The sequence below is a fragment of the Danio rerio genome, chromosome 15 (genome assembly GCF_049306965.1).
Source record: "Danio rerio strain Tuebingen ecotype United States chromosome 15, GRCz12tu, whole genome shotgun sequence".
Classification (NCBI taxonomy): Eukaryota; Metazoa; Chordata; class Actinopteri; order Cypriniformes; family Danionidae; genus Danio; species Danio rerio.
The window spans coordinates 23208685-23233040 of NC_133190.1; the positions used below are offsets into that span (position 1 = coordinate 23208685).

General features: G+C 34.8%; 1 protein-coding gene across 6 annotated transcripts in view; it reads right to left on the reverse strand.

Annotated features, from left to right (window-relative positions):
- tpst1 (tyrosylprotein sulfotransferase 1) overlaps window positions 1-24356 on the reverse strand; it is an 81756-nt gene that overhangs the window by 50421 nt on the left and 6979 nt on the right. For 4 of the 6 annotated variants that reach the window (XR_012390365.1, XR_012390364.1, XM_005157502.6 and 1 more), the window contains 1 exon segment: window positions 9477-10495. Coding sequence is in view for 2 of the 6 variants with exons in the window: in XM_005157502.6 (XP_005157559.1) it covers window positions 9477-10309 (833 nt within the window). In the remaining 4 variants the exon portion in view is untranslated. 6 annotated transcript variants of the gene reach the window in all.

Consider the following 24356-nt stretch of genomic DNA (forward strand, 5'->3'; position numbering starts at 1 on the left):
ATTAAGCCTGGGAAGCTTGATCAAGCAAGAGTAAGAGACATTGTGAATGCTGCAGCGACAGAGGTAATAGAGACTGGCAAAAAAAGGAGAGCTCGGAAGCTGCAGCAAAAACATCAATAAATACTTGATTTTTTAACATAAAAAAGTCAATAAATAAAAGTGGTGGCACTTTGCTTTGTGGTTGGTACAACAACGGATGTTGTTATGGGAAATTGGCAAAAATTTAAAAAGAAATCTCTATTTTTGGAGGATATTTCAAAATGTAACTTCTCACATTTTGTTAAACAACAAAAAGATATAGCAATTCTATAAGGTGGAGTTAAAGCTGCTGTTGTTTTATGTTAAGTGGGATTTTTAAAGTGGGATGCATTTAGAAAGAGAGAGAGAGAGAGAATGTTTTTGTGCTTGTTTTTGTGGTTTACAAGGGCAAATTTGTATTATGACATGGGTATGACATTGGAAAGACCTTGTTAAAGTGGTTAAAAGGACATGCCTTGTGGATTTAGGGATAGGGGTAGGGTGAAGCAATATAATATGCATTTTTCACAGTATAGAATACATGATGCCTATGGAGTCCTCATAAACCACATATACAAGTGTGTGTGTATTTTTTTTGTGGTTTACAAGGGCAAGTTGTATAATGACATGGGTATGAAACTGATATGACCATGTTAAAGTTGTTTAAGGACATGCCTTGTGTCCTTGTAAATCAAAATGCATTAAAAAATCATATTTAATGGGGTTTTCGATATTGAAAATTTGTCACATGGTTCCTATGAGGGTTTGATTTGGGGATAGGGGTAGGGTAAAGCAATATAATAAGCATGTTTTACAGTATAGAGTACATGCTGTCTATGGAGTCCTCGCAAACTACATGCAGCATACAAGTGTGTGTGTGTTTGTGTCTGTGTAAGAGCAATAATACCTTATAAAGCATTCACTGTGAATGTTTGAAAGTTCTTATATTGACATGTAGGTTCATTTTACACACATCTTCATAAACGAGTCCCTTGTTCTCTAAATATGGCTCAGTTTCATTCAGTGCATGTATGTTGTCATATTTATCTTAGTTTATTACCTCTTAGGTGATAATCCTTCATCTCACTCTCTTTGTCTAAATATACCTACTTCACTAATATCTAGTAGCCAAATGCAGTGCATGAAATGAGTAGCAAGTCTGAGTAACATACCCTTGAACACCACAAAAACAATTACACACACATGGGCAATATTACAAAAATCTCGTATCCCGATATAAGTCACCTCATATCCTGATAACGACATATATCATGATATAGTACCATTTCTGAAAATTCAATGAATTAATAGCTTCTACATATGGACTTTGTGTAAAGTACTATTTCTTTCTTACATTTTAAAGTATACTATTCGTATGTGATTATATTTCTCACTTGTGATGATGTGTATATGATCTTGTGTAAAAACTGACGATTACAGGTCCAAAAAAAAAAATATATATATATATATATATATATATATATATATATATATATATATATACGTAAATATATTGTTAAATAAAGTGCAAAATACAAACATAGGACTTTTAAAGATAGAATCTTTCTTATTTTTTGTTTCCATGTTTAAGTCCCTATAATGGTGTGTAATACTGTGCACATAATGTATAAATTAGGGCAGCACAATATTTCGTTTCAGCATCGATATCGAAGTGTGATCATTCGTAATAGTCACATCAAAGGATTTGCAATGTTGAGTCTGGATTATAATGTATCATTAGCATGTCGTCACCTTGGAATTATAAGGTTCTATCTGTGTTCTGAATGATTTAGAGATATTATACTTCAAATTTTTGCACTTTATATAGTAAACAGTATGTGTAGCATTTGTTTTTTTTGTTTTTTTATAAAAAGTCTTAAAACGTAAACAACTTAGAAAAAACATCCCATAATAAGTTGTCATTTATTAAGAATATGTCAATAACTCAATTTTGACAAAAATGTCAGATAGAACCTTATAATTCTATAAGTGATGATGTGTTTTTGAAGTCTGTGACTGTATGAGGACTTTAAAAGTATTTAGCCATAAGAGATTGTACCATTAGAAAATGTAACGATTAATTGTTATTGTATTATTTTTATTTTTATTATTCAATTATTGTACCTAAATACAATACTAAATAAATTACTTGGAAAATGAAAAAAACACTGTTTCAATTGTAACTTTTTCTTTATTGTATTTATTGTATTTTAAAGTGTTTATTAGTTTTTACGCAGATGAACTCTCCAACAGAATCATTTCAATCAATCAAAAATGATCAATCCTTACCATATTTTAGTCATCTGGTGAAATTGTATTCATATTGCGATATATTTATTCATTCATTTTCTTTTCAGCTTAGTCCCTCTATTAATCTGGGGGCACCACAGCAGAACAGAATGAACCGCAAACTTATCCAGCACGTTTTTACGCAGCGGATGCCCTTTCAGCCACAACCCATCTCTGGGTAACATCCACACACACACACATTCACACTCATCCACTATGGACAATTTAGCCTACCCAATTAACCTATACCGCATGTCTTTGGACTGTGGGGGAAACCAGAGCACCCGGAAGAAACCCACGAGAACACAGGGAGAACATGCAAACTCCAGACAGAAACGCCATCTGACCCAGCCGAGGCTCGAACCAGCGACCTTCTTGCTGTGAGGCGACAGTACTACCTACTGCATCACTGTGTCGCCCCATATTGCAATATATATCACATAATAACAATAGATTGTAATGTTAGATTTTTCCAGGATCATGCAGCCCTAGTATAAATTATGAAAACGTATTACTGTAAAACATATGCACAATACACATTGTAAAAAATTAATCAATAGAGCATAAAATGAAACTATACACTTTTTAATTTTGTCTAAACAATATGTATTGTCTTATTGCACAGTCCTAACTAACATCATCCTTTTATAAAATATACTAATGTATAATAAAACTGAAGTTTGGGATTTTAGAAAAACTGTTCTACCATGCTATTTAACACTGCACCCTTTTTCTAATAACAATCAGTTAAATTGTTCCTATATCAATTTACTCAATGTTTAACGTGAAAACTGAAAATAAATTATTTATTCAGGAAGACTTGGCTCTCAGTGTCATCTCACAAACATCCACTTGTCCATTCAGTAACTAATGATACTGCGTGTCACTGATCCCTTCATTATGTGGTTTTGGAAGAATAGCAGTGTATTCAGTAGGTGAGGTGTTCTGGGCTCATGCCTTTTTTCCGTTCCCACAACAAACCTTTCAAAGAAGCACTGCTTTTACTGTCAGCACTCTGTTTAATAAATGCCACTTTTTAACTGCGAGCCCTTCAGCTTTTCTCCAAATGTTCAAAGTAAAGGAAACAGCAGCCAACAACAGCACACTGAACGCTCAAATCTCAGTCTATTACACAGTAATGGTTAATCTGACCTCATGTAGTTTGATATATACGGTACACTGTAAAACCCAACAGTCAACTTTATCAAATGAAATGAGTGTAGTTAACTCAAAATTTACTGAAAGTTAATACTACTTATGTGAAAAGAGTTTTGAACTCAGTGTTGAATACAATGAGTTAATGAAATACCTCATGACTTCCACTTAAATGGAGTAAGTTCACAGTACTCACATAGATTAGTTTTTTTAATTCAAATGGTTTGTTGCAATTGGTTTCCTTAAACGGTTTGAGTTACCTTAAATTTTGGGATTTTACAGTGTATGTTTATATATTTGAAGAACAAACAGAATTTTGAACAAAATCAGAGTAAAGTAAGAAACAAAAAAGGATTACAGGAGTTCAACCTTCCAGCAGATATAAACATACATACATATATACAAGCATATATACAGACAGACAGACAGACAGACAGACAGACAGACAGACAGACAGACAGACAGACAGACAGACAGATAGATAGATAGATAGATAGATAGATAGATAGATAGATAGATAGATAGATAGATAGATAGATAGATAGATAGATAGATAGATAGATAGATAGATAGATAGATAGATAGATAGATAGATAGATAGATAGATAGATAGATAGATATTTATCACTAAATATGCTTGGGTTACCGTTAAAATACCTATGCAGCCCACCCAAGTTAAGTATATGTTTGGGAAACACTGTATACTGTAGTCACCATTTGAAACCTTTCATCAAATTTGTCCAAAAACTATTGAACAACAACAATTCTTGCATTATAACTATTTTGAAAAATGTTTTTGATCCACTTCAATTGTTGACTACTGTATAAAATAATAATGATAACAATAATAATAACAATAATAATCATCATCATCATCATCATCATCATCATCATCATTATTATTATTATTATTATTATTATTATTATTATTATTATTATACCATTGAATCAAGCCTCATGAGCACACCAATTTTGTTTTTAAACACTTGCCTGTTAACTTGTTTTACACCACATGTGAAATATTTGTACAATTATGTATTCTAAATAATTAGTACAAAGCAAATACTGCCCACCCCCCCCCCCCCCAAAAAAAAAATCAACAATCTGTATCAAATTATATCAATAGTTTAAAATCTTCCTTAAAAGACTAAATTAATCTATACTCAGTATTTATGCTTCAAAATTATTACTGTATTTTTCTTTATTATATTACTGCATCACTATTATTGGAGTAGGGGGTGCCTTTCTGGGTGATTTTACCCGCTGTTTTTAAGTCTTTTACTGTATATCTAAATGTGCATTTTGAACGAACCATTTCAATAATTTTAGAGAAAATATTGTGGGTGAAAATGAACAATCTAAATCAAAGACTGCTAAAACATCCTATTACTCAGAATCTAAAAGGAAGTGATAAAAGGCTGAAGATAAGAAAGAGACTAAATAGATGTCAAAAAAGGTCAGAACAAGTCTACAGTTCAGTCAGCTCACAGATATCAGAAGAGATGAAAGACAGACCAGAGACGCTCTAAGAACAAAGAGGAGCGAGAAGAGATATGCCACAGCACAGCTTCCTCTCTGACCATAAGCTTTTCATTCCTAAAAATAAAAGCTCAGCCAAAATAAAATCCCCAGGCCAAATTTCTCCATAGGACATCAAGGGATTTAACTGATTCATGTGTCAATAGAAGCGATGGGACGACCCTTTGTCCTTTCGAGATTTCAGTAACTTATGCAGTCCATATGTAATTCTTATATGCTTCAATAAACCACAGCCATAACATGTGACCAGCACTTGTAGTCTGGACTACAAGAGATTAATATAAAAAGCATCTAACCTTGTTCTGTTTCTGAATGCGTACATAGCTGCCTGAAGTACAGAAACAAATTATGTCTGAAAAGCTCTTGACAAAACAAGGTTGCACTTACAAAAGATAAATGCAAGTGACATCACCCAGCAGCCTTCATATTATACCTCAAATTTTCCAATTGAAAAAAAAAAATCAAACTCCATCAGGACTCGTGTTCCAGCAAGCTACAGCATGTTTTACTGCAGCAGGAATGTTAACGGTGAACTACACCCCTCCGTTTGGACTATCTAGGGCACCAACTGCACAGAAATCATTAGATTCATGAACATCAAGCCTTTCAAGCTGCAACACAACACACTTTGGTCGAACTGATCGTGTACACAACTGCACCCTAGGGGTTATCAAGTTGTTATCAGCCAGAACAAAAAATAATGCATCACTTGTCAGTGAGAAATGTAACACATGTAGAGTTATATTCTGAGAGAGAAAGGAACGCCTACACACATCTGCACATTCACATAAATGGACAGTTACCACAGAAACAGTGTTGTTTATGTTTGAAATAGCACACTATCATGATTTCTCAAATGTTTAGTAAGCTTGCAATGGACTGTGTGTGCGTGTTCAGTAGGCATGAAATATCCAGGTGATCTAATAACTCACGCATGACTTAACATTTGACATTCCATTTTGACAACCTTTGACTAAATTACCTTTCTACTGTGGTAATTTAAAGAAGATAAAAATCACAAAAATTTTTTTTAAATAACTTATATTTTATATTTAATTTATATTTTATAAAAAGCCTACGCTATAGTTGCTATTTAGAAAAAAATGCCTACAGAAAAGGGGTGCGACTAATCGAAATCGAACTGCAATCACAATTTGAAACGTTGCAATTAGCTAATCGCAAGAGTCTGCGATATGAAATATGTATGTATTATTTAATTTCCACTGCCCAGAGCAAATGCGTGACTGCCGTTTGTGTGTGACAGCCTTACTAGCCAATTGAGTGAGCACACCTTCATTATGCCCAATCAGAATTGCGCAAAAAAAGTCCTCAATAAAATAATAATGTATTTCATTTAAATTTATTATCAAGTGGGATAATGTTGTCTCCTGCTTCGGAATTATGAATAGACAAATTAATTTCAAAGAAAAACAGCATTGCTAATATGGGAACATTTTGGTTTCAAACTCACAGACACTGAACAAAATCAGGTCATTTTAAGAGCTGAGCTGTCGCTGAATTGTTGCTACTGCTTGCAGACTATTGAGCTGAACCTTGACTACAGAATTTAATTGTAAATAATCTGCAATATCTGTCAAAAAAAAAAAAAAAAAAACACACACACACAATTAGACATTTTTCCTAAAACACACAGCCCTATAACAGAACAATTCAAAGAACAATAAACATATTTATTGGGTAGCAAACACCTGCCACAACTTCACACATATGACTGTAGATTTGCATGTAATTACATTAATTAAATAAAAGTAGGGCATTTTGAAAATTGTATGTTTATAATTAATTATTTAATAATTATTTCAACACATCTTAATAATTGAGCACTTTTGAAGTATTGATTACTACTGTTTACATTATGCTTGCATTACCAAGGCAACAACGCATTTTATTTATGATCACTATATGATTTTATTATGATTCCAGAGAGCTCCATTTCACTTAGCACCATCGTAGTGAGTGAAACTTGAGCAAAGAGAGAGCGTTCGGCTCTTCTCTTTTAATTCAGGGGGAACAGTACAAAATGAATGTAATAAATAAATGTAACACATGTAGAATTACATTCTGAAAGAGAAAGGAAAGGCTACACACATCTGCACATTCACTTAAATGGACACTTACCACCATAATTTCTCAAATATTTAGCAAGCATGCAATGGACTGTGTGTGCGTGTTCAGTAGGCATGAAATATCCAGGTGATCTACTAACTCACGCAAGACTTAACATTTGACATACCATGAATTGACAACCTTTGACTAAATGACCTTTCTACTGTGGTAATTTAAAGAAAATAATAATCACTATTTTTATTTTAAATAACTTTTCATATCTTAATAAAAATTTGGAAAAAAATAAATTAATAAAAATAAGTCAAAATCCAGTTGAATCTAGATTCAAATTATTTAAACCAAAATGAAAATAAAAACAAACTAAAGCTTGAGCACCATGGCTCAGTGGGTAGCGCTGTTGCCTCACAGCAAGGAGATCACTGGTTCACGCCTCCGTGCTCCGATTTCCCCCACAAGTCTAAAGACATATAGTGCTATAGGCGAATTGGGTAAGCTAAACTTTCTGTAGTGTATGATTTATTAATCCGGGGTCGCCACAGCGGAATGAACCGCCAGCACTTATGTCTAGTAAATATTATTAAATCACTTATTGATGACAAAATAATAATAATTTACCTACACATATAATATGCCATAATTAAAAATAAATTTACCATGTAGATGTATTCATGCATTAATTAAAGAACCAAGTAATGTGAATGCAATGGAGTCTATCACACTATGAAACAACATTAAACTTTGCTTTACATTTAGCATTTAAAAACACTACAATATGGATGGAAATACAGTACAGTAAATTGCACAGTATGCCGTAGGCATTACGCAAGTATGCCAAACATAGCCTGTGTGACACAAACGGCTGGTGACATTAACTAGATATGATAACTGAACCATGTTTAAATGATCCAGATGGCTCATAAACCCAAGATACCCATGCTGGAACGCTGGCCTCAAAACCCTGCTTTGCTTTTAAAAGCAAACAATTATAGCTTGCTGTTAAAAGCATGTGTGTGTAGTAAAACAAACTGCAACATTCATTCACACACACACAGAACATGGACACTTCATTCATTCATTTATTCATCCATTTATTTATTTTCCTTTGGCTTAGTCTCTATTTTAGAGGTCACCGCAGTGAAATGAACCGGCAACTATTCCAGCATATGTTTTATACAGCGAATGCCCTTCAAGCTGCAACCCAGTACTGGGAAACACCCATACACACTTTTTCACACACACACTTACACTATGGTCAATTTAGTTTATTCAATTCACCTATACAGCATGTCTTTGGATTGTGGGGGAAACTGGAGCACTCGGAGTAAACCCATGTGATCACTGGGAGAATATGCAAAGAAATGCCCAGCTCAGACTCGAACCAGTGACCTTCTTGCTGTATATAAAAGACTTTATATCATGACTATAAAAGACTTTATATCACGTTATATCATGCAATTTATATCATGAATAATTTGGATGCTAAATTAACTAAAATTGCAAAGCGACACGCTATGTCTTTTAATAGACAACATTTCTTATGAGGGGAAGCACACCAGTGCAACCATTCACCATTTTTTTCACATTGCAAAAACCATGCAGAATACAATGTGAACACGGGGCAGGTAAAGAGGGTAAAGTCCCGATAGGATACAGCTGTGGATACGCACATCAATTTAGCATCATTTTTGTAAAGCTGTATAACAATAATTTATATTTTTACGTTACTATGACGGATGAGTTTAGGGTTGGGGTCGGGGTAGACATTAAAAAAATACAATTTGTTGGGTAATTTAATAAATAACATAAATAAAACTCGGTACAAATACTGTTTTTGCGTTACTGTGCTGGTTGGGTTTAGGGTTGGGGTAGACGTTAGTAAAATAAATACAATTAATGGGAAATGTAATAAACAATATAAATAATTCTTGTTAACTTCCAGACGCTTCCAATTGTGATCTAGCAACACCTGCAAGGTGCAGAAGTGCGAGGTTGGTAATGCTTAGCTGACCCAGGTTGCATGATATCTCGCTGTGCAAAATCAGACTCAGCATCACTCAAAACTTCTTTTATTATTGCTAAAAATTCATAAAATAATTACCAACATCTCAGACACTGACAACACAAAAGACAACACAAAAAAGGCACAACAATGACCAAAAACATTACAAGTCAGTTTTGACTTTTTTCACTTATAAGTATATAAATGTCGCATTTTTTTTTATCAGATTTAATCTAAACAAACTTTAACAACAGGGAATCAATGACTGTGAGGCTTGGAAAATGTGTTATGTACATTGGAAAAACACCTAAGGGTGAATTTGACCCCTGTGGTGGTTCTGCTAATTATTATTGATTAATTGACTAATCCACAAATCCCCATTACTTACTTGGAGAGCGAAACGCCGCCTGCTTTCCCGATGAGCTCCTCGTGGTGCAGAACTGCATCGTTCCAAGGAATGTTGAGGAATCTGAGAAGCGTCCTCATCCACTTTTCAGGGTGCAGGACGAGCTGTTCGTAGTGCACGGGCAGACACTTGTCTGCTGCCTCCAGGCACTGAGTGTACATTGTCTCTATGGCCCGGTTCCACTTTGTAAGACAGTCCCGGTAGCTGCTCAAGTCAAATCCAGCGATGGTGACCTTGCGGGAGATCATGGAGTGGACGGAGGCCCTGCCGTCACGAACCATAAGAATGAACTTAGCATGCGGGAAGATCTTGGCCAGATAAGTCAGTGATTTAAGAGCAAACGGGTCTTTATTACACAGGTAGTTGGCAGGTTCCCCGTGTTTTACGATGATTTCTAGTAGGAAAGCTTGCATGGCCGAGTCCAAGACCTCATCTGTCACTCCGGCTTCATCTAGACGCATTTTCTCCCGGCCAGAGCGGCTCCACATCTGCTTCATAGCCAGAATCCGAGGGATTACGCGGGTTTCTTCCCCACAGCGCACATCGGGATGAGCGTCCAGCATAGCCCTCATTAGAGTGGTGCCGCTGCGAGGGACACCGCCGATAAATATTAGAGGCATGTCTTTATTGTAGATAAAGGGGGTGCTAAGGTTTTGGCCTGTTCGGAGGGTGGCGTGCAAGCTGCTCAACAGGGGCTGGCTGCGCTCCTCTATCCGGTGATGGCAGTCCATGGCATGGCGACACAGATAGAAGACTGTGACCGAGCTAATGACCAGACAGGCCACTAGTAAGTTCTGCTTTAACTTGCCAATCATCTCGGGGATGTGCGGGTGGAGGAGCCAGAGGAGGACACAGACAAGGAAGAAGCAGATAAAGGGAAGGTGTGGTCGGGCAGAGTGTGTTCAGGTGAATGCCCGACACTCAGGACTGGCCGTAGCGGAGCGAGTGGAGGCTGGGATCTGCTGTACGCAGCTCTCGTTGAGTCCCTGAACCCATCAGGCCTGAAACACAGAAAAAACCAGATCAGACTCCTCATACGATGACAGAGACCCAATCCCAATTCTACCCCTTCGCCCTTCCCCTTACCCCTAATTCTCGTTTTATGCATTCACATGAAAGGGTAAGGCTGTCGGAATTCTCTTTAGCTTGAAGGTGTAGGGCTAAGAGGAAGGGCTAGATACCCCTCGAAACTGAGATTTTTTCAGGAAAACACTCAAAACCAAGGGGGAAGAAAATTTCCCAGAAAAAGTTCCAGATTCCAGAAGTCAGGAGATGCACAAATGAGTATATCCTGTCATTATTACAAATTTTTACAACAAACAAGCATTTTTTTTTAATACATTCACAACGGCGTTCCTGTTTTAAAGTCAAGCTTTTTTTTTTAAAGCGATAAAAAAACAGCTAAATTTTGTTATATATTAACCATAATAATAACTCTTGTATAGTGGTCCCACAACATACTTGGACATCTGTCACTTAACGACACTTGAATACCCTGTCAGAAAAGTCTAAGGTTAGTGGCTGAGAATTAGCTTTTTACATTGTCCGGTATAACATTAATGTTAATGTTTTGCGTGTTTAGATGAATATGGCCACAGTGTGGCACAGTGCAGTTGCTAGCTTATTTCCATATCATATCATTATGATAACATGACAATGTTGCCTTAAATGATTACCTGAGGATAAATCCAATAAAATAACAGAACTTGAATAACTACAGCAGTCGCTGTCATTGATCTCATATGAAGTAAGAGCTCATCACGGCATACAATGACATGTGCATGTGTTGTGATGCTGTTCCATTTCTTAGGATTAAAATCTGAAGCTCTTCCCCTTTATACTTTGTTTCAAAGGCCAAAGAGAAGGGGTAAAAATATAGAATTGGGATTGGGTCAGAATTTGTTTGTAAATTACAAATAGGAGTGCTCGTGAAAAAGTTCTTTTTTACACATTGTATTCATGCTGGTGTCACATGGTTTAGATAAACTTTTATTCAATTTTAATGACCAAATAACAAGATCAATATTTCTTTCTAACAGCTTTAATACACAAGTCCACATATTTATCATTTTCTTAATTGTAGAGTTTGCACAGATACTTTCAAAGATTTTAGCTTTAGTGTTTTTATTTTTCTAGTTTTTGAAAAGTACATATTAAAGCTGCACAATGTATCGTTTCAGCATCGATGTTGCAAAGTGCAAATCCAAAATAGTCACATCACAGAATATGCAATGTCAGTTTGAGTTTATTCATGCCACAAAAATGTGAGTGGAATTATAGCTGTAATGTATAAACTGTAAGATTTCAGGTTCATTGAAACCATTTGTGAATAAGAAATTATAGTTTCATCAGAGATTAATTCTATTTAACATTTCATACAATGAAGACTAAATGCTACATAAAACATTTGATGATTCAATTTATACTCAAATACTCGCACTGTCCGTTTCATTTTTGTAGATTAACTGTTCTATGAAGTCATCCCAGTAAACATAAAATCAGTAATTCTTTCCAAACTGAGCTATTCCAGTCATCTGGTGAAATCATATGCATATCGCAATATTTATTGCAGCAAAATAAAACATGTCAGATTTTTTTCAATATCGTGCAGACTTGTATATATATATATATATATATATATATATATATATATATATATATATATATATATATAGCAATTCCAGTATTTATTACAGCATTAACGTACTTATTGCCTTACTCTTCAAAAACATGGCTGTTTTAATGGTTTCAATTTCAAATAAAAATAGTCAAAGTAAATACATGCATGCACATTGTACAGGCCCAGTAATTGTGTTTAAATGTAAACTATCGGATTTTGAAAAATCTCTTTTTGACCCTGCCAACATTATTAAAATAAATAACAATTTAATTCAGAAATTCAACCAAATGAATCATGTAATCTGTTTATTTAAGAAACTGTGTATAGATTACATCATAAATGTATTGACTAAATTCATAGATTGATGTATGGTTAAACTCAAATACTGCAATTAACTACAACAGAACTGTATAGTACTAACCATTCTGTTCTACCAAACCAAAACTAAAATGAAAGAAGCTTTTAACAAAGCAAATGGATTGAAAAAAAAAATGCAACTGCAGACAACAAGGATCAGACTTCAGTATATTGTATGATAAGCACAATTGGATTTTGGGAAGTGACACTTGCGATATATAGCAGACTGAAATAAGAGTCGGATCTGGTTGGATATCTTAAGATTGACTCATGTTTCCTCCCACTCTCAATATACAGAGAGAACGGATCTCCGCCAGCAACAAGACGTATGACCTTGCAGTCTTTAATTTGCACCAAGCGCTACACAACCTTAAGGAGTGGGTGGCCAACTCTACACAAGCAGTGCACATAAAAGTTGACCACATTGTTCTGGCTCTGTCACATTGGGTTTGTTACAAGGTTTTGCCTGTGCTATTCTCTGACCAAAGTGCCGATCAGAGCAGCACACCATGGCCTGTGTCAACACTGCATTTAAACATGCTAGAAGAAGAAAAATGGCAATGGAGAATCCCAGTAGATCATGATGTAAAGTACATTTTTAGATTTCTGAAGTAAATCTTAGAGGTGTTTGTCTGTGCATTGTATTATGAACTGTATCTCTGTGGTTAATAACATGTTTTGACTGTGTTTTAAGCTATGTATTGGATAAGGTTAAGGTTTATATATACAGTCTAGCCTAAAATTATTCATACCCCTGGAGTATGAACAAATTCAGGCTTGACTGTATACATTATTTATATTTATTTATTCATTTAAATATTAGTACGATATGGAGCCAGATCAGTCTCAAAAATAATCAATTTGCGAAACAAAGTTTATACATGCACAGCACAACTCACAATCCGATTTGTAAATTCAAAACAATTCATAAAAACAACACACAATTTGTAAATGCACAAGAACAAATCATGAATATTTTTGCCAAATGAGCTAGATTTGTGCATGTTTGAATCGTGTTTTAAATTTACAAATTGGATTCTTGTATTTTTTTTAATCGTGTTTTGAATTTGTGAATTGCATTTGTTTATTTTTTTCAATCGTGTTTTAAATTTACAAATTGGATTTGTGTATTTTTTTAATTGTGTCTTGAATTTGAAAATTAGATTTGTGCATTTTTGAATCGTGTTTTGAATTTACAAATTAGATTTGTGTATTTTTTTAATCATGTTTTGAGTTTACAAACTGGATTTGTGTATTTTTGAATTGTGTTTTGAATTTACGAATTGGATTTTGTAAACGTAAATTGTGTTGTAAATGTTTGAATTATATTATGTAAATGTATTATTTTTGAAACTGATGTGGCTCCATAGGGATGGGTTATTCAGTAGCCAGATTTCTATCCCAACGGAAAAGAATCTTTTCAAAGTTTGCAAAAAAAAATTTAAATAATAAAAAAATGTAAACTAGCGTGTTACTATCATGCTGTTAGAGTTGCTGACTGTAGAATTGTAAACTAGCAACCGACATCAAATGAATTTTCATATATTCCATCCCAAAATTCCTACAATATAAACCTTTTATTAGAAGTCCAAAAATCACCTTAAGTAAGCATAAAAACTTTTCTGCAAATTAAGTTTTTTTCTCAAACATGACATTTCCATCACATGTTCAAATCACATGCGATACTTTAAAATGTGCATTAACACACATTTATAAAAACTCAGCTAGGGTTATTTTAGTATTACATATATACAATAATTGTTTTCATAAATCTTGTTAATTTTTTATATTATTCCTTTCAAATTTTATATTTTCTGTTGAATTTCAGTTATTATTGTTATTAATATTGTTTTTAAATATTTCTATATACAAACTTTTTTCTTCGACATATTCGTCTATTTTGGGCGAGGCAGTGGCGCAGTAGGTAGTGCTGTCGCCTCACAGCAAGAAGGTCGCTGGGTCGCTGGTTCGAACCTTGGCTCAGTTGGCATTTCTGTGTGGAGTTTGCATGTTCTCCCTGCCTACGCGTGGGTTTCCTCCGGGTGCTCCGGTTTCCCCCACAGTCCAAAGACATGCGGTACAGGTGAATTGGGTTAGCTAAATTGTCCGTAATGTATGAGTGTGTGTGTCTGTTTCCCAGAGATGGGTTGCGGCTGGAAGGGCATTCGCTGCGTAAAAACTTGCTGGATAAGTTGGCGGTTCATTCTGCTGTGGCGACCCCGGATTAATAAAGGGACTAAGCCGACAAGAAAATGAATGAATGATATTAGTCTTACACTCATCAACAATTCCAGACTTTTGTTATCATAGCTGGTGCAATATGAAGAAAACATGAATTAAATGTGAAATAAATAATTTATTAAATGTTTAGAGTACATCGCAGTTCAAACTGTAATCACAATATTTGTCACAATAATCATAATGTGATTTTGTTTGGCCAAACTCTGAAGGCCTTAGCACAAGTTCCAATTATGTCTTGGCACTTCTTTTGTAATTTCAACCACAACATTGCCTTCTTCTTCTTCTTGGTAAGATTTATTTGGTGTTTTGTTTGTTCAACTTCTTTTATTGCCAAACACAACACATTAACTGTCACATATGTGTTCAAAAATGAGCTCTAATTAGCACATTTTCATTTTTCACAGACTACTATTTGAATCCATGTCAGTCGCAATGTTCATTATGTTACTTACAAGTCTCATCAAGGGAACAAAAGGTGTGGGAAGGCATTAAGCCACTTCGCTCAGACTTGTCCCTCGAGACCTTCTCAAGCCATCTGAAGGAGAATACCCACAATGACCCACCTGGGAAGCCAGCCAATGAACTTTCACAAGACACCTGAGTGTGGTACCACTGGGAATCATTTCCAGGATGCTGGTGACTGTGAAGTGACCCTTAATTGACACAGCTCTTCATCTCTGTCCACATAAAGATGATTGTGTGATCACCATTATTCATTACTGTCAGGAAACTCGTAGAGAACCAATGTTGCATTTCCTTACATCATATAGTATTCCCTACACTGAATTACTTCAATAACCACACATAGACAGCTTTGCACACACAGAACCTTATTCAGATGGCATTAGAGAGAGTATTGAGGCTGCAGGGAACAAATATTGATCATCAAGGCTGTGGTTTCCTTACCAAAATTGACAGTTCCGATTGTGGATTCTGATTGGTCAATAAGGAGCTTCACTGCACACTACACAATATGTATTAACACACTATACAGTAGGGCAATCAAGATACCGATTTTCTCCCAATTCTGTAAATGTAAAATAAAGGTTAATGAGTAGGCTATTATTACTGTTAATTCTCAAACATATGGTAAAACGACAATAATAATATTAGGCCTATATGTAGTTCTACTGTTGGTTAAACTGCTAAATTTTGCATAAACTTGGAATGGTGGACTTGAACAGACTTTAAATTTGTCCTGGTTGTTAATTCACAGTAATTTACAGCATATCAGCTCAAGTGTGATTTTGCGGTCGTGAATACATCATTACATTAATACAGAAATTAAATTTTTGGGTGATTTAGACCTAATAAATAAAGTATGTGACTCTTTTAACAGCATTTGGAGGCGTCCATGTTGCTGAGCAACAAATATAAAACGTGAACGACCATGTACGACCGCCTTTTCTCTCCTGACCTTGAAATTATTAATTGGCTGAACCTTAGAAAAGCTGAATTAAGATCGTATGTAGAGTCAAATTGAGATTGTGATCTTTTTCCGATTAATCGTCCAGCCCTACTATACAGTAACAGCTCAGATGTGCAATAACTTTTGAAACTGTTTCATTCTACTTGTAACTTTGCAATATGGTGCCATGTTTATAAAACACCATGTCATGCTTAAAGAGCAACAAACATGTCAATTATTCTAACTAAAAACCAAAAAAAGGAAATTACTTCAGATTTGAAAAATGTCTTCCGACCTATAAGCCAGCTGAATAAGACCAATCTGCTTCAAGTTTTCTGTACGCTCCAGAAGACATCGATAAGCTAACTTCATTAGACAAAAAAATTAAACTGGTTCACTGATGTAAAGCTGGTTTAATGATATACGATATATGGAAGTAATGTTTGTAGAATGAAGCACCATAAATTACTTATTTTTGTAAAATTCTCCTTCCAATCTGTCCCATCAGGCTGTATATATATATATATATATATATATATATATATATATATATATATATATATATATATATATATATATATATATATATATATATATATATATCAGAGGTGGGACCAAGTCATTGTTTGGCAAGTCACAAGTAAGTCTCAATTCATTGCCCTCAAGTCCCGAGTCAAGTCCCGAGTCAAGACAGGCAAGTCCCGAGTCAAGTCCCAAGTCAAAGGCAACAAGTCTCAAGTCAAGTCCAAAGTCCTGCAGTTTGATTTTCGAGTCTTTTCAAGTCTTTTTAACAGAAAAATAAAATTTAAACAGATTATGTATGGCTGTAAGATCTGTATTTATTAAACAAACCTTTTTTTTAATGAAAGAACATTGCTTAGATATATAAAGATACAAATGTAATTTTCTGAAAAAGTGCTAAACAGTCCTGCGTCTCGTCTACACAGCCTATTGCACAAGAATGAGTTCCACCAAAAAAGAGTCCATTTGCTGCAAAGTAAAATTGAGTGAAATTGGTATTTTATCAATTGAATCTCGTGTGTGCTGAAGAGATGGAGATCGCAAATCTGTCTAGCAGCAATGTAAAATGGTAGCACATATTCTAAATGAAGTAGGCTACTTCATACAAACAATAACATTGTTTTCTTCACATAACAATGAAGAACTTTGCTCTCTACCTTGTGTGATGCTCGTGCACCGATTTCCTCTGTGGACAAAACTGCTTGCGAGCTCTTAAATATACGCTGCTCACGCGCAAATTTTCTCGCTCTCAAATATGCACTGCTCACGCACACATTTTCCTGCGCGCTCTCAGAGATTATATATAGAATTTGTGTCTTGTGTTTCCTCCTTTTGTGCTTTTTGATATGATTTATATTGAGGCACTATTTATTAACAATAACCAAAATACTAAAATAGACTTACATATTACATTTTTTATCTAATAAACCACAACATTTTGGCTGTATGTTTTATGATGAGATATTTCCAGTTTCAAACACTTAAAGACAGAGAATAGATGTTGGATATAAAGAATGCATTTTGTTTTACAAACATTTATTAAACATTCAAAAGGTGCACCATACTAATCAAATAAAAAACATTTAAACAAAAATATAACTAACGCAAGCAGAAATGTAACTGTGATAAAAATAAGGAAAAACTTGATTTGGCATTATAGCCTACTGTACTATTCACTCTTTAAATAAATACCACTATCAATCTCATTTTATCATGGTAACTTAAATAAAGTGAACACGTCTCTGCTGTCTTCCACATTATTGATGAGATTGTGGAGGACTTTACTGTAGTAAAACTACACTCTGTATTTCATTTTATTAGTTCACTATTCTTAATACAGTATGCTGAAGCATTCATTAACAACTTGTAAATAATACTAGGCTTAAACATAAGCAGTATACCTAACTCTCAAAAACACTAGTATTTATTATAGAATTTACCTTAACCTCATAGTTTTTCGTGTATTGTTACTAAATAGTTTAGCAATATATAAACCATATCAACATTCTGGAATAATCAATTTATCAGGAGGATATCTGGAGAGCAAAAGCAGGAAAGGTATGAAGCGCCAGTGTGGACAAAACTCAAGCAAACGCAGAGAGACTGAATACGCGCGTGAGAGACCAGCAAATCAGATTGAAGTACCTGCTCACTGGTGAAAGTAATGTCAGAGCCAATCAGATATTTCTTTATTTTCATAAAGAACGGGGTTCGAATCCCACTTAGGCACTTGTAAACAATAATTTTAGAACATTTTGTCAAAAATCCCTACTGAAAAAACAGCTTAAACCAGCCTAGGCTGGTTGGCTGGTTTTAGAGGGGTTTTGGACATTTCCAGGCTGGTTTCCAGCCATTTCCAGCCTGGTCTTAGCTGGTCAAGCTGGGAGATGACCAGCTAAAACCAGCTATGTCCAGCTAAAACCAGCTTGACCAGCCTGGTTTTTGCTGGTCAGTTTCCAGCCTGACCAGCTAAGACCAGGCTGGAAATGGCTGGAAACCAGCCTGGAAATGACCAAAACCCTCTAAAACCAGCTTACCAGCCTAGGCTGGTTTAAGCTGGATTTTTCTGCAGGGATATTGTTATGTTTAACCATTTATTAGAGCCACAAAGTATCTAAAACTTGTTTTCATGTTTGAATAGCCAATAAATGTGCTAAATAAATTAAAATATAAATACCCACAGTTAAACAGTTATATAAATTTAAATATTAGTTTAAATACATTCATAGTGGTTTTAAATATCTTTTAATATGTTAAGTAGAGAAGTTCACATTCAACAAACTGAATAAAACAAGTCTTCGTTTTTAGTTTATTTAAAAACAATTACAAATGAAGTAATTCAACTCACAATTAAATGATCTCATTGAGTGATGGAATAATAAAGGTAAAACTTTAATTGAATGATCAGTCAAGTGTTTCCAAATGAAATCTGTTAAAATAAGAGTCCTACAAAACAGGAACAAAGACACTCATGAAACAAAATGTGATTGTTAATTGTATTTTTTATTAGATGGTTGGTTTTAAGTACTTTAAAAATAGTAGATAATCCTTAAATATAGAGGGGGAAATACAGAAAAACAAACAAACAGAAATTTAACAATATAGATGCATTACATTACAATCTCGCAATAAAAAATGTAATTAAAAACCATATAGAGGACTAAAATATTGCTAAGAGGCATAACATCAACAATAATAAAAATACCTTTAAGGTTTTAAATACTAAATAAAATTAATAGTATTAATCAAAAATATGAAAAATGTAACACTTTACAATAAGGTTGTATTAATTAATTAAGTTTATGCATGTACTAATGTGAACAAACAATGCAGTGCAGTTCATTACAGTATTCATTATTTTATGCTTTAATTAATGGAAATAAAATGATTGGTTAATTTTTGTTAACTCACAGTGCATTAACATTAATGTTAACAAGCATACCTTTAAATTGTAATAATGCAATAGTAAATGTTAAACTATAATTAATAAAGGTTTAGAAGTATTGTTCATTATTAGTTCATGTTAGTACATAGATTAACTAAAGAAACCTTATTGCAAAATGTCACCAGAAAATAACAAAATACTTTTTTTTTTTTTTACAGTTTTAAGAGCTTTAAAAATAAATTAAATATCTAGTTATTATGGCATGTAATTAATGTTACTACTAATTAAATAGTTAGAAAATACTGTCAGAGGATGGGCAAAACACAAAGATAAAACATAATATGCGCATTGACACAAACGACCAAGTGCAAAAACATAAATTACAGCCATGTTCATTCATAATCATATGATATAAATCACGAGAGGGTAAATTTGGTTTAAAAAAAACTGAAGTTCATTGACTTTTGCACAACAGTAACACATTGCGAGTAGTAAAGTCTCTTACCTTTGACAGATGTTGTAAATCCGCTGAATAAAACAAAAGGAGCAGATCGCGGATGTGTTTATTTCTCTCTCTGAGTCAGAATGAAAATGGCATCTTCAAATTTCCCGCTGGTGCAAAAACACGGAAGTGCGCCACAAAGCGCTAGTGGTCGAAAGTATGCGTGCATGCTCTCTGTCACACACGCACACACACGCAGAGATAGAGCGTTCTGTGTCAACATACTTTTTATCTTTGGGCTTTTTATAGAAAGTAGCAAGTCTTTACAAGTCAATAGGTGCAAGTCCAAGTGAAAGTCCTAGTCATTTATGTTCAAGTCCAAGTCGAGTTGCAAGTCTTTTTATATTTTGTCAAGTCGAGTCTGAAGTCATCAAATTCATGACTCGAGTCTGACTCGAGTCCAAGTCACATGACTCGAGTCCACACCTCTGATATATATATATATATATATATATATATATATATATATATATATATATATATATATATATATATATATATATATATATATGTGTGTGTGTATGTATACTGTATTACACAGGTGTTACAAACTCAGATCATAAAGGGCCACAGCTTTGCACAGTGTATTTCAATCCTTAATTAAATGCACCTGATCAAACTAATTAAGTGCTTCAGGCTTGTTTGAAACCTATAGGCAAGTGTGTTGAAGCAGGGTTAGAACTAAACTCTGCAGGGCTGGGCCCTCGAGGAACTGAGTTTGAGACGCCTGTTGTATTAAGTCCACTCCTTAAAACTATAAGAAAATAAAAGATGGTAGGAGAATAGTATGTGCATACGTAGAAAACTTTGTATACGCAATGTGCACCTGTTAAAAGGTCAAACTTTGACCAAATGTGCATATCAACTTAATTACATTATTAGCATTCATGTATACCATATGTTCTGATTTGGTTAGAAATTTGATTTCAAATCATTTTGAAATGTGTATATGTTAATGATAATAAAATAATAAGAATAACTGTTTATAATAATGTTGTTATTGTATAAAATAATACAGTTTGTTTTATAACAATGTAACAAGCATTTTAATATTTGAATATGCAAAATAAAGCATATCATTAGAAAATGGTCCTTTCCAGACCCAATTTTTTTAGGTATCAGATGTGACTTTAAATTTCTTTGTAAAATTAACAGTTTAAAGCTGACACAGTTTTCATATTAAAAGTTACTGCTGTGTATTGCCTGTAGGTCTATTGTTAGTGTTTGCTTTGCTCTGCAATGTTTAACTGCGTGAGAGTACAGACATGTGGCTGGCACAGTGTCAATAGCAATAAGTAAGAGTTGACAGCACTTTTCTTTTAGTTTAGAAAAATGTTAATGTACACCAGTGGTTCTTTACACTACAATGCTCTGTGTCATCTTCCATTTGATTGCATCCGGCATAATGTTGACTTCATGATAATGTCAACTATCTTGATCGTCATGTTTCCAGAATGAAGTGTCACATGCGAGATGCTGTAAATGCAATGGTCAATCTATCACATTTACATAAATAAACAGCGAAGAACATCAAAGAGGAATGCAAAAAAAGTGAGAAGCAGAGCAAAGGAATGCAAAACATAACTGTTAAAGAGTGCAACATTTATAGAATGCCACGTAATGCGCAACATGAGAAACAGCAGAACAGCAGACAAACATGTTAGTCTAGTGCATGTTTACACAGGAACACAATAGAAAGACAGCAAAGTGGAATGCAAAAATGTGTGTGAACATATAAACAATGTAATTTAACCACATTTCTGTGGCCAATTAACCATCATTTATGACAGGGATGGCCAACCCTGTTCCTAGAGAGCCACATTCCAGCAGATTTAAGTTGCTACCCATATCAAACACACCTGAACCAATTAATCAGGACCTGAACACCACGTGATAATTACAGGCAGGTGTGTTTGATATGGGTTGCAACTGAAATCTGCAGGAAGGTGGCTCTCCAGGAACAGGGTTGGCCACCCCTGATCTATGACATAACAATAGGCATGTCATGTTTAGCAGCATTCTGTGGTTAAAACGACAATAACATTGGTTTGCTTTTTCACACACTGCTAATAATAGGGCTGGGTGATATTATGGTAGATATCATAACAACTGAATAAATTGTCAGCCGTAACTCGGCTTGGAATTTCAAAAGGAGCACGTGCTATGATTGATCGCAGCTGGTCTCTCATCTACATCATCGATAAACCAATCAGATGAATCCAAGCCTACAATAAAGTCCAATTCACCTTACTTCCCTTATCTTCATTTTTGAAGAATCCCTCCGACCACCCCATCTCCCCCTTTTTCTCCTTTACCAGGAGGAGATCTTAAGACCTACCTGATCTCGTACTAAAAGACCAGGCAGGAACCCTGGGCTTAAATATCTCTGAGCTCAGGGCTCTCTCCCGGTACAGCATGCCAAACCTGCAATTAGTATCAAACAATAGCTAAGTGTGAACTCTTGAAATATTCTTATATACACCACTTCATGTAAATAAGTGGGCGTGGCTAACTCACATGACACTGGAAGCACCGACTACAGTGCTTGTAGTAAGATTGGGCTAGCAATCTGATGTGAACGTTTACCTGTGATTTAGAACAGGGGTTTTCAAACTGTGGGGCACCAGCAACTATTAAGGGGGTTGCAAGAATTTGAGGCGTGCACTGGAGTAAATTATGATTACGATTTTTATGCGCTCGCTACAGTGAATCTGATTAATGTTAGCTCCTCCATATCTAACTATTAGGCCCCCTTTAGAGTTAATGCGTTTGAGTAAAATACACACAAATAAAACGGACCGGGTGCTTTTTTTAAAAAGTAATGAGTGTGAATAAAAGTAAAACTGGTAAGCATCTGACAAAAAGTGCCCTTCTGAATCAAATCAGCAGGATGACGATCTGGATCTTTTTAGATCTGGATCTTTTTACTTAATTTGAAGACACTACTGACTATGTTTACATGGACATCAGTAAACTAGTTACTTGCCTTAATAGACAATAATATAATTAAGTTGTTTACGTGCAGTGTTTTTTGGATGTTGCGTCCCACGACTATCCATGTTTCTATTCACGAGTTTCACGTAATTTTGGGTGACTTTAACTGCAGTTCAACAGTTTCACGTTCACTCATGAACAATCATTCATGCTCTAGTGACAAACTGGGGTATTGGACCTAAATAAGCAGTAAGGACTGGTGGAAGAGTGTTGTTTTAAAGGAATTTAATAATGGCGAATGGAAAGAAAAAACATGTGCATTTCACGATGTGTGTGTGCGTGCTTTACTGACAGTTGCACGTGTGGATCTTGTCAGAAAATATGGCGAAAAGTCATACACGACTGTAATAGTTTGACAGCGGTGTTTACTTCAATAATGCCACTATAATATGCATACTCCACGTCTTAATTTAATTTTTGAATAGTTCAGGTATCACTTTAGGTCAAAAATCGCTGTTTACGTGGTGATTCTTAATCAAAGTATCGTCTTAATTGTATTAAAATCTATTAAAGCATTGTTGCCCATTTAAACATACTCAATGTCCGAATCAACCACATTATCAGGGCTCTGCAAACTTGGCTATTTTGAAGCAGCATTTTCTGTATGTATGTATGTACATCAAAAGCAAGTATGCAATGGCTCACACTTATTGACAGTGGAAGATGATTTACGATTAGTCGTTAGGGATCCAACCATGTTGTCCTCACACTTTAAACACAGCAAGTAATATGTGAATGATGTTTGCACAGTCATTATAATTTGGGGGGGGGGGGGGGGTGTTGGGGAGGCATGAGTGAAATTAGCTAAACTAATAAACATGCAGTCAGTTGTGTAGCGCTACAACCTCACCCAACTAACAGCCTCCCCCAGGTCCCAATGCCTTCTCAAAAACACCCAAACCAAAAAAGATATCAGCATCAGCTCAGCCAAAAAGAGTTTGAAAAAACTCAAAAGTTTGGCAAAAAAATCCAACACTGAGCATCCCTACTATACTTAAAAATGTCTAAATGCCTAAGTATTTAAATGTATTTATTGCAACGCTTTAGTTGATTTTCTGGAGTAACTAGAATAACTAGAATTTTAGTCTTACTGCCAACACCCAAAGGTAAAAGGATCAACTTCAAAAGAATTCTTCATGGGTGTTTCCCAGTACTTGGGTGTAGCTGGAAGAGCATCCTTTGCGTAAAACATATGCCGGAAAAGTTGGCGGTTCATTCCGCTGTAGCGACCCCAGATAAATAAGGGATTAAGCCTAAGAAAAATGAATGAATAAACAAAGTTTGAAGTAATTTTCATTTTACTAAGCACAATGTTTTTCTTATTGATAACCAAT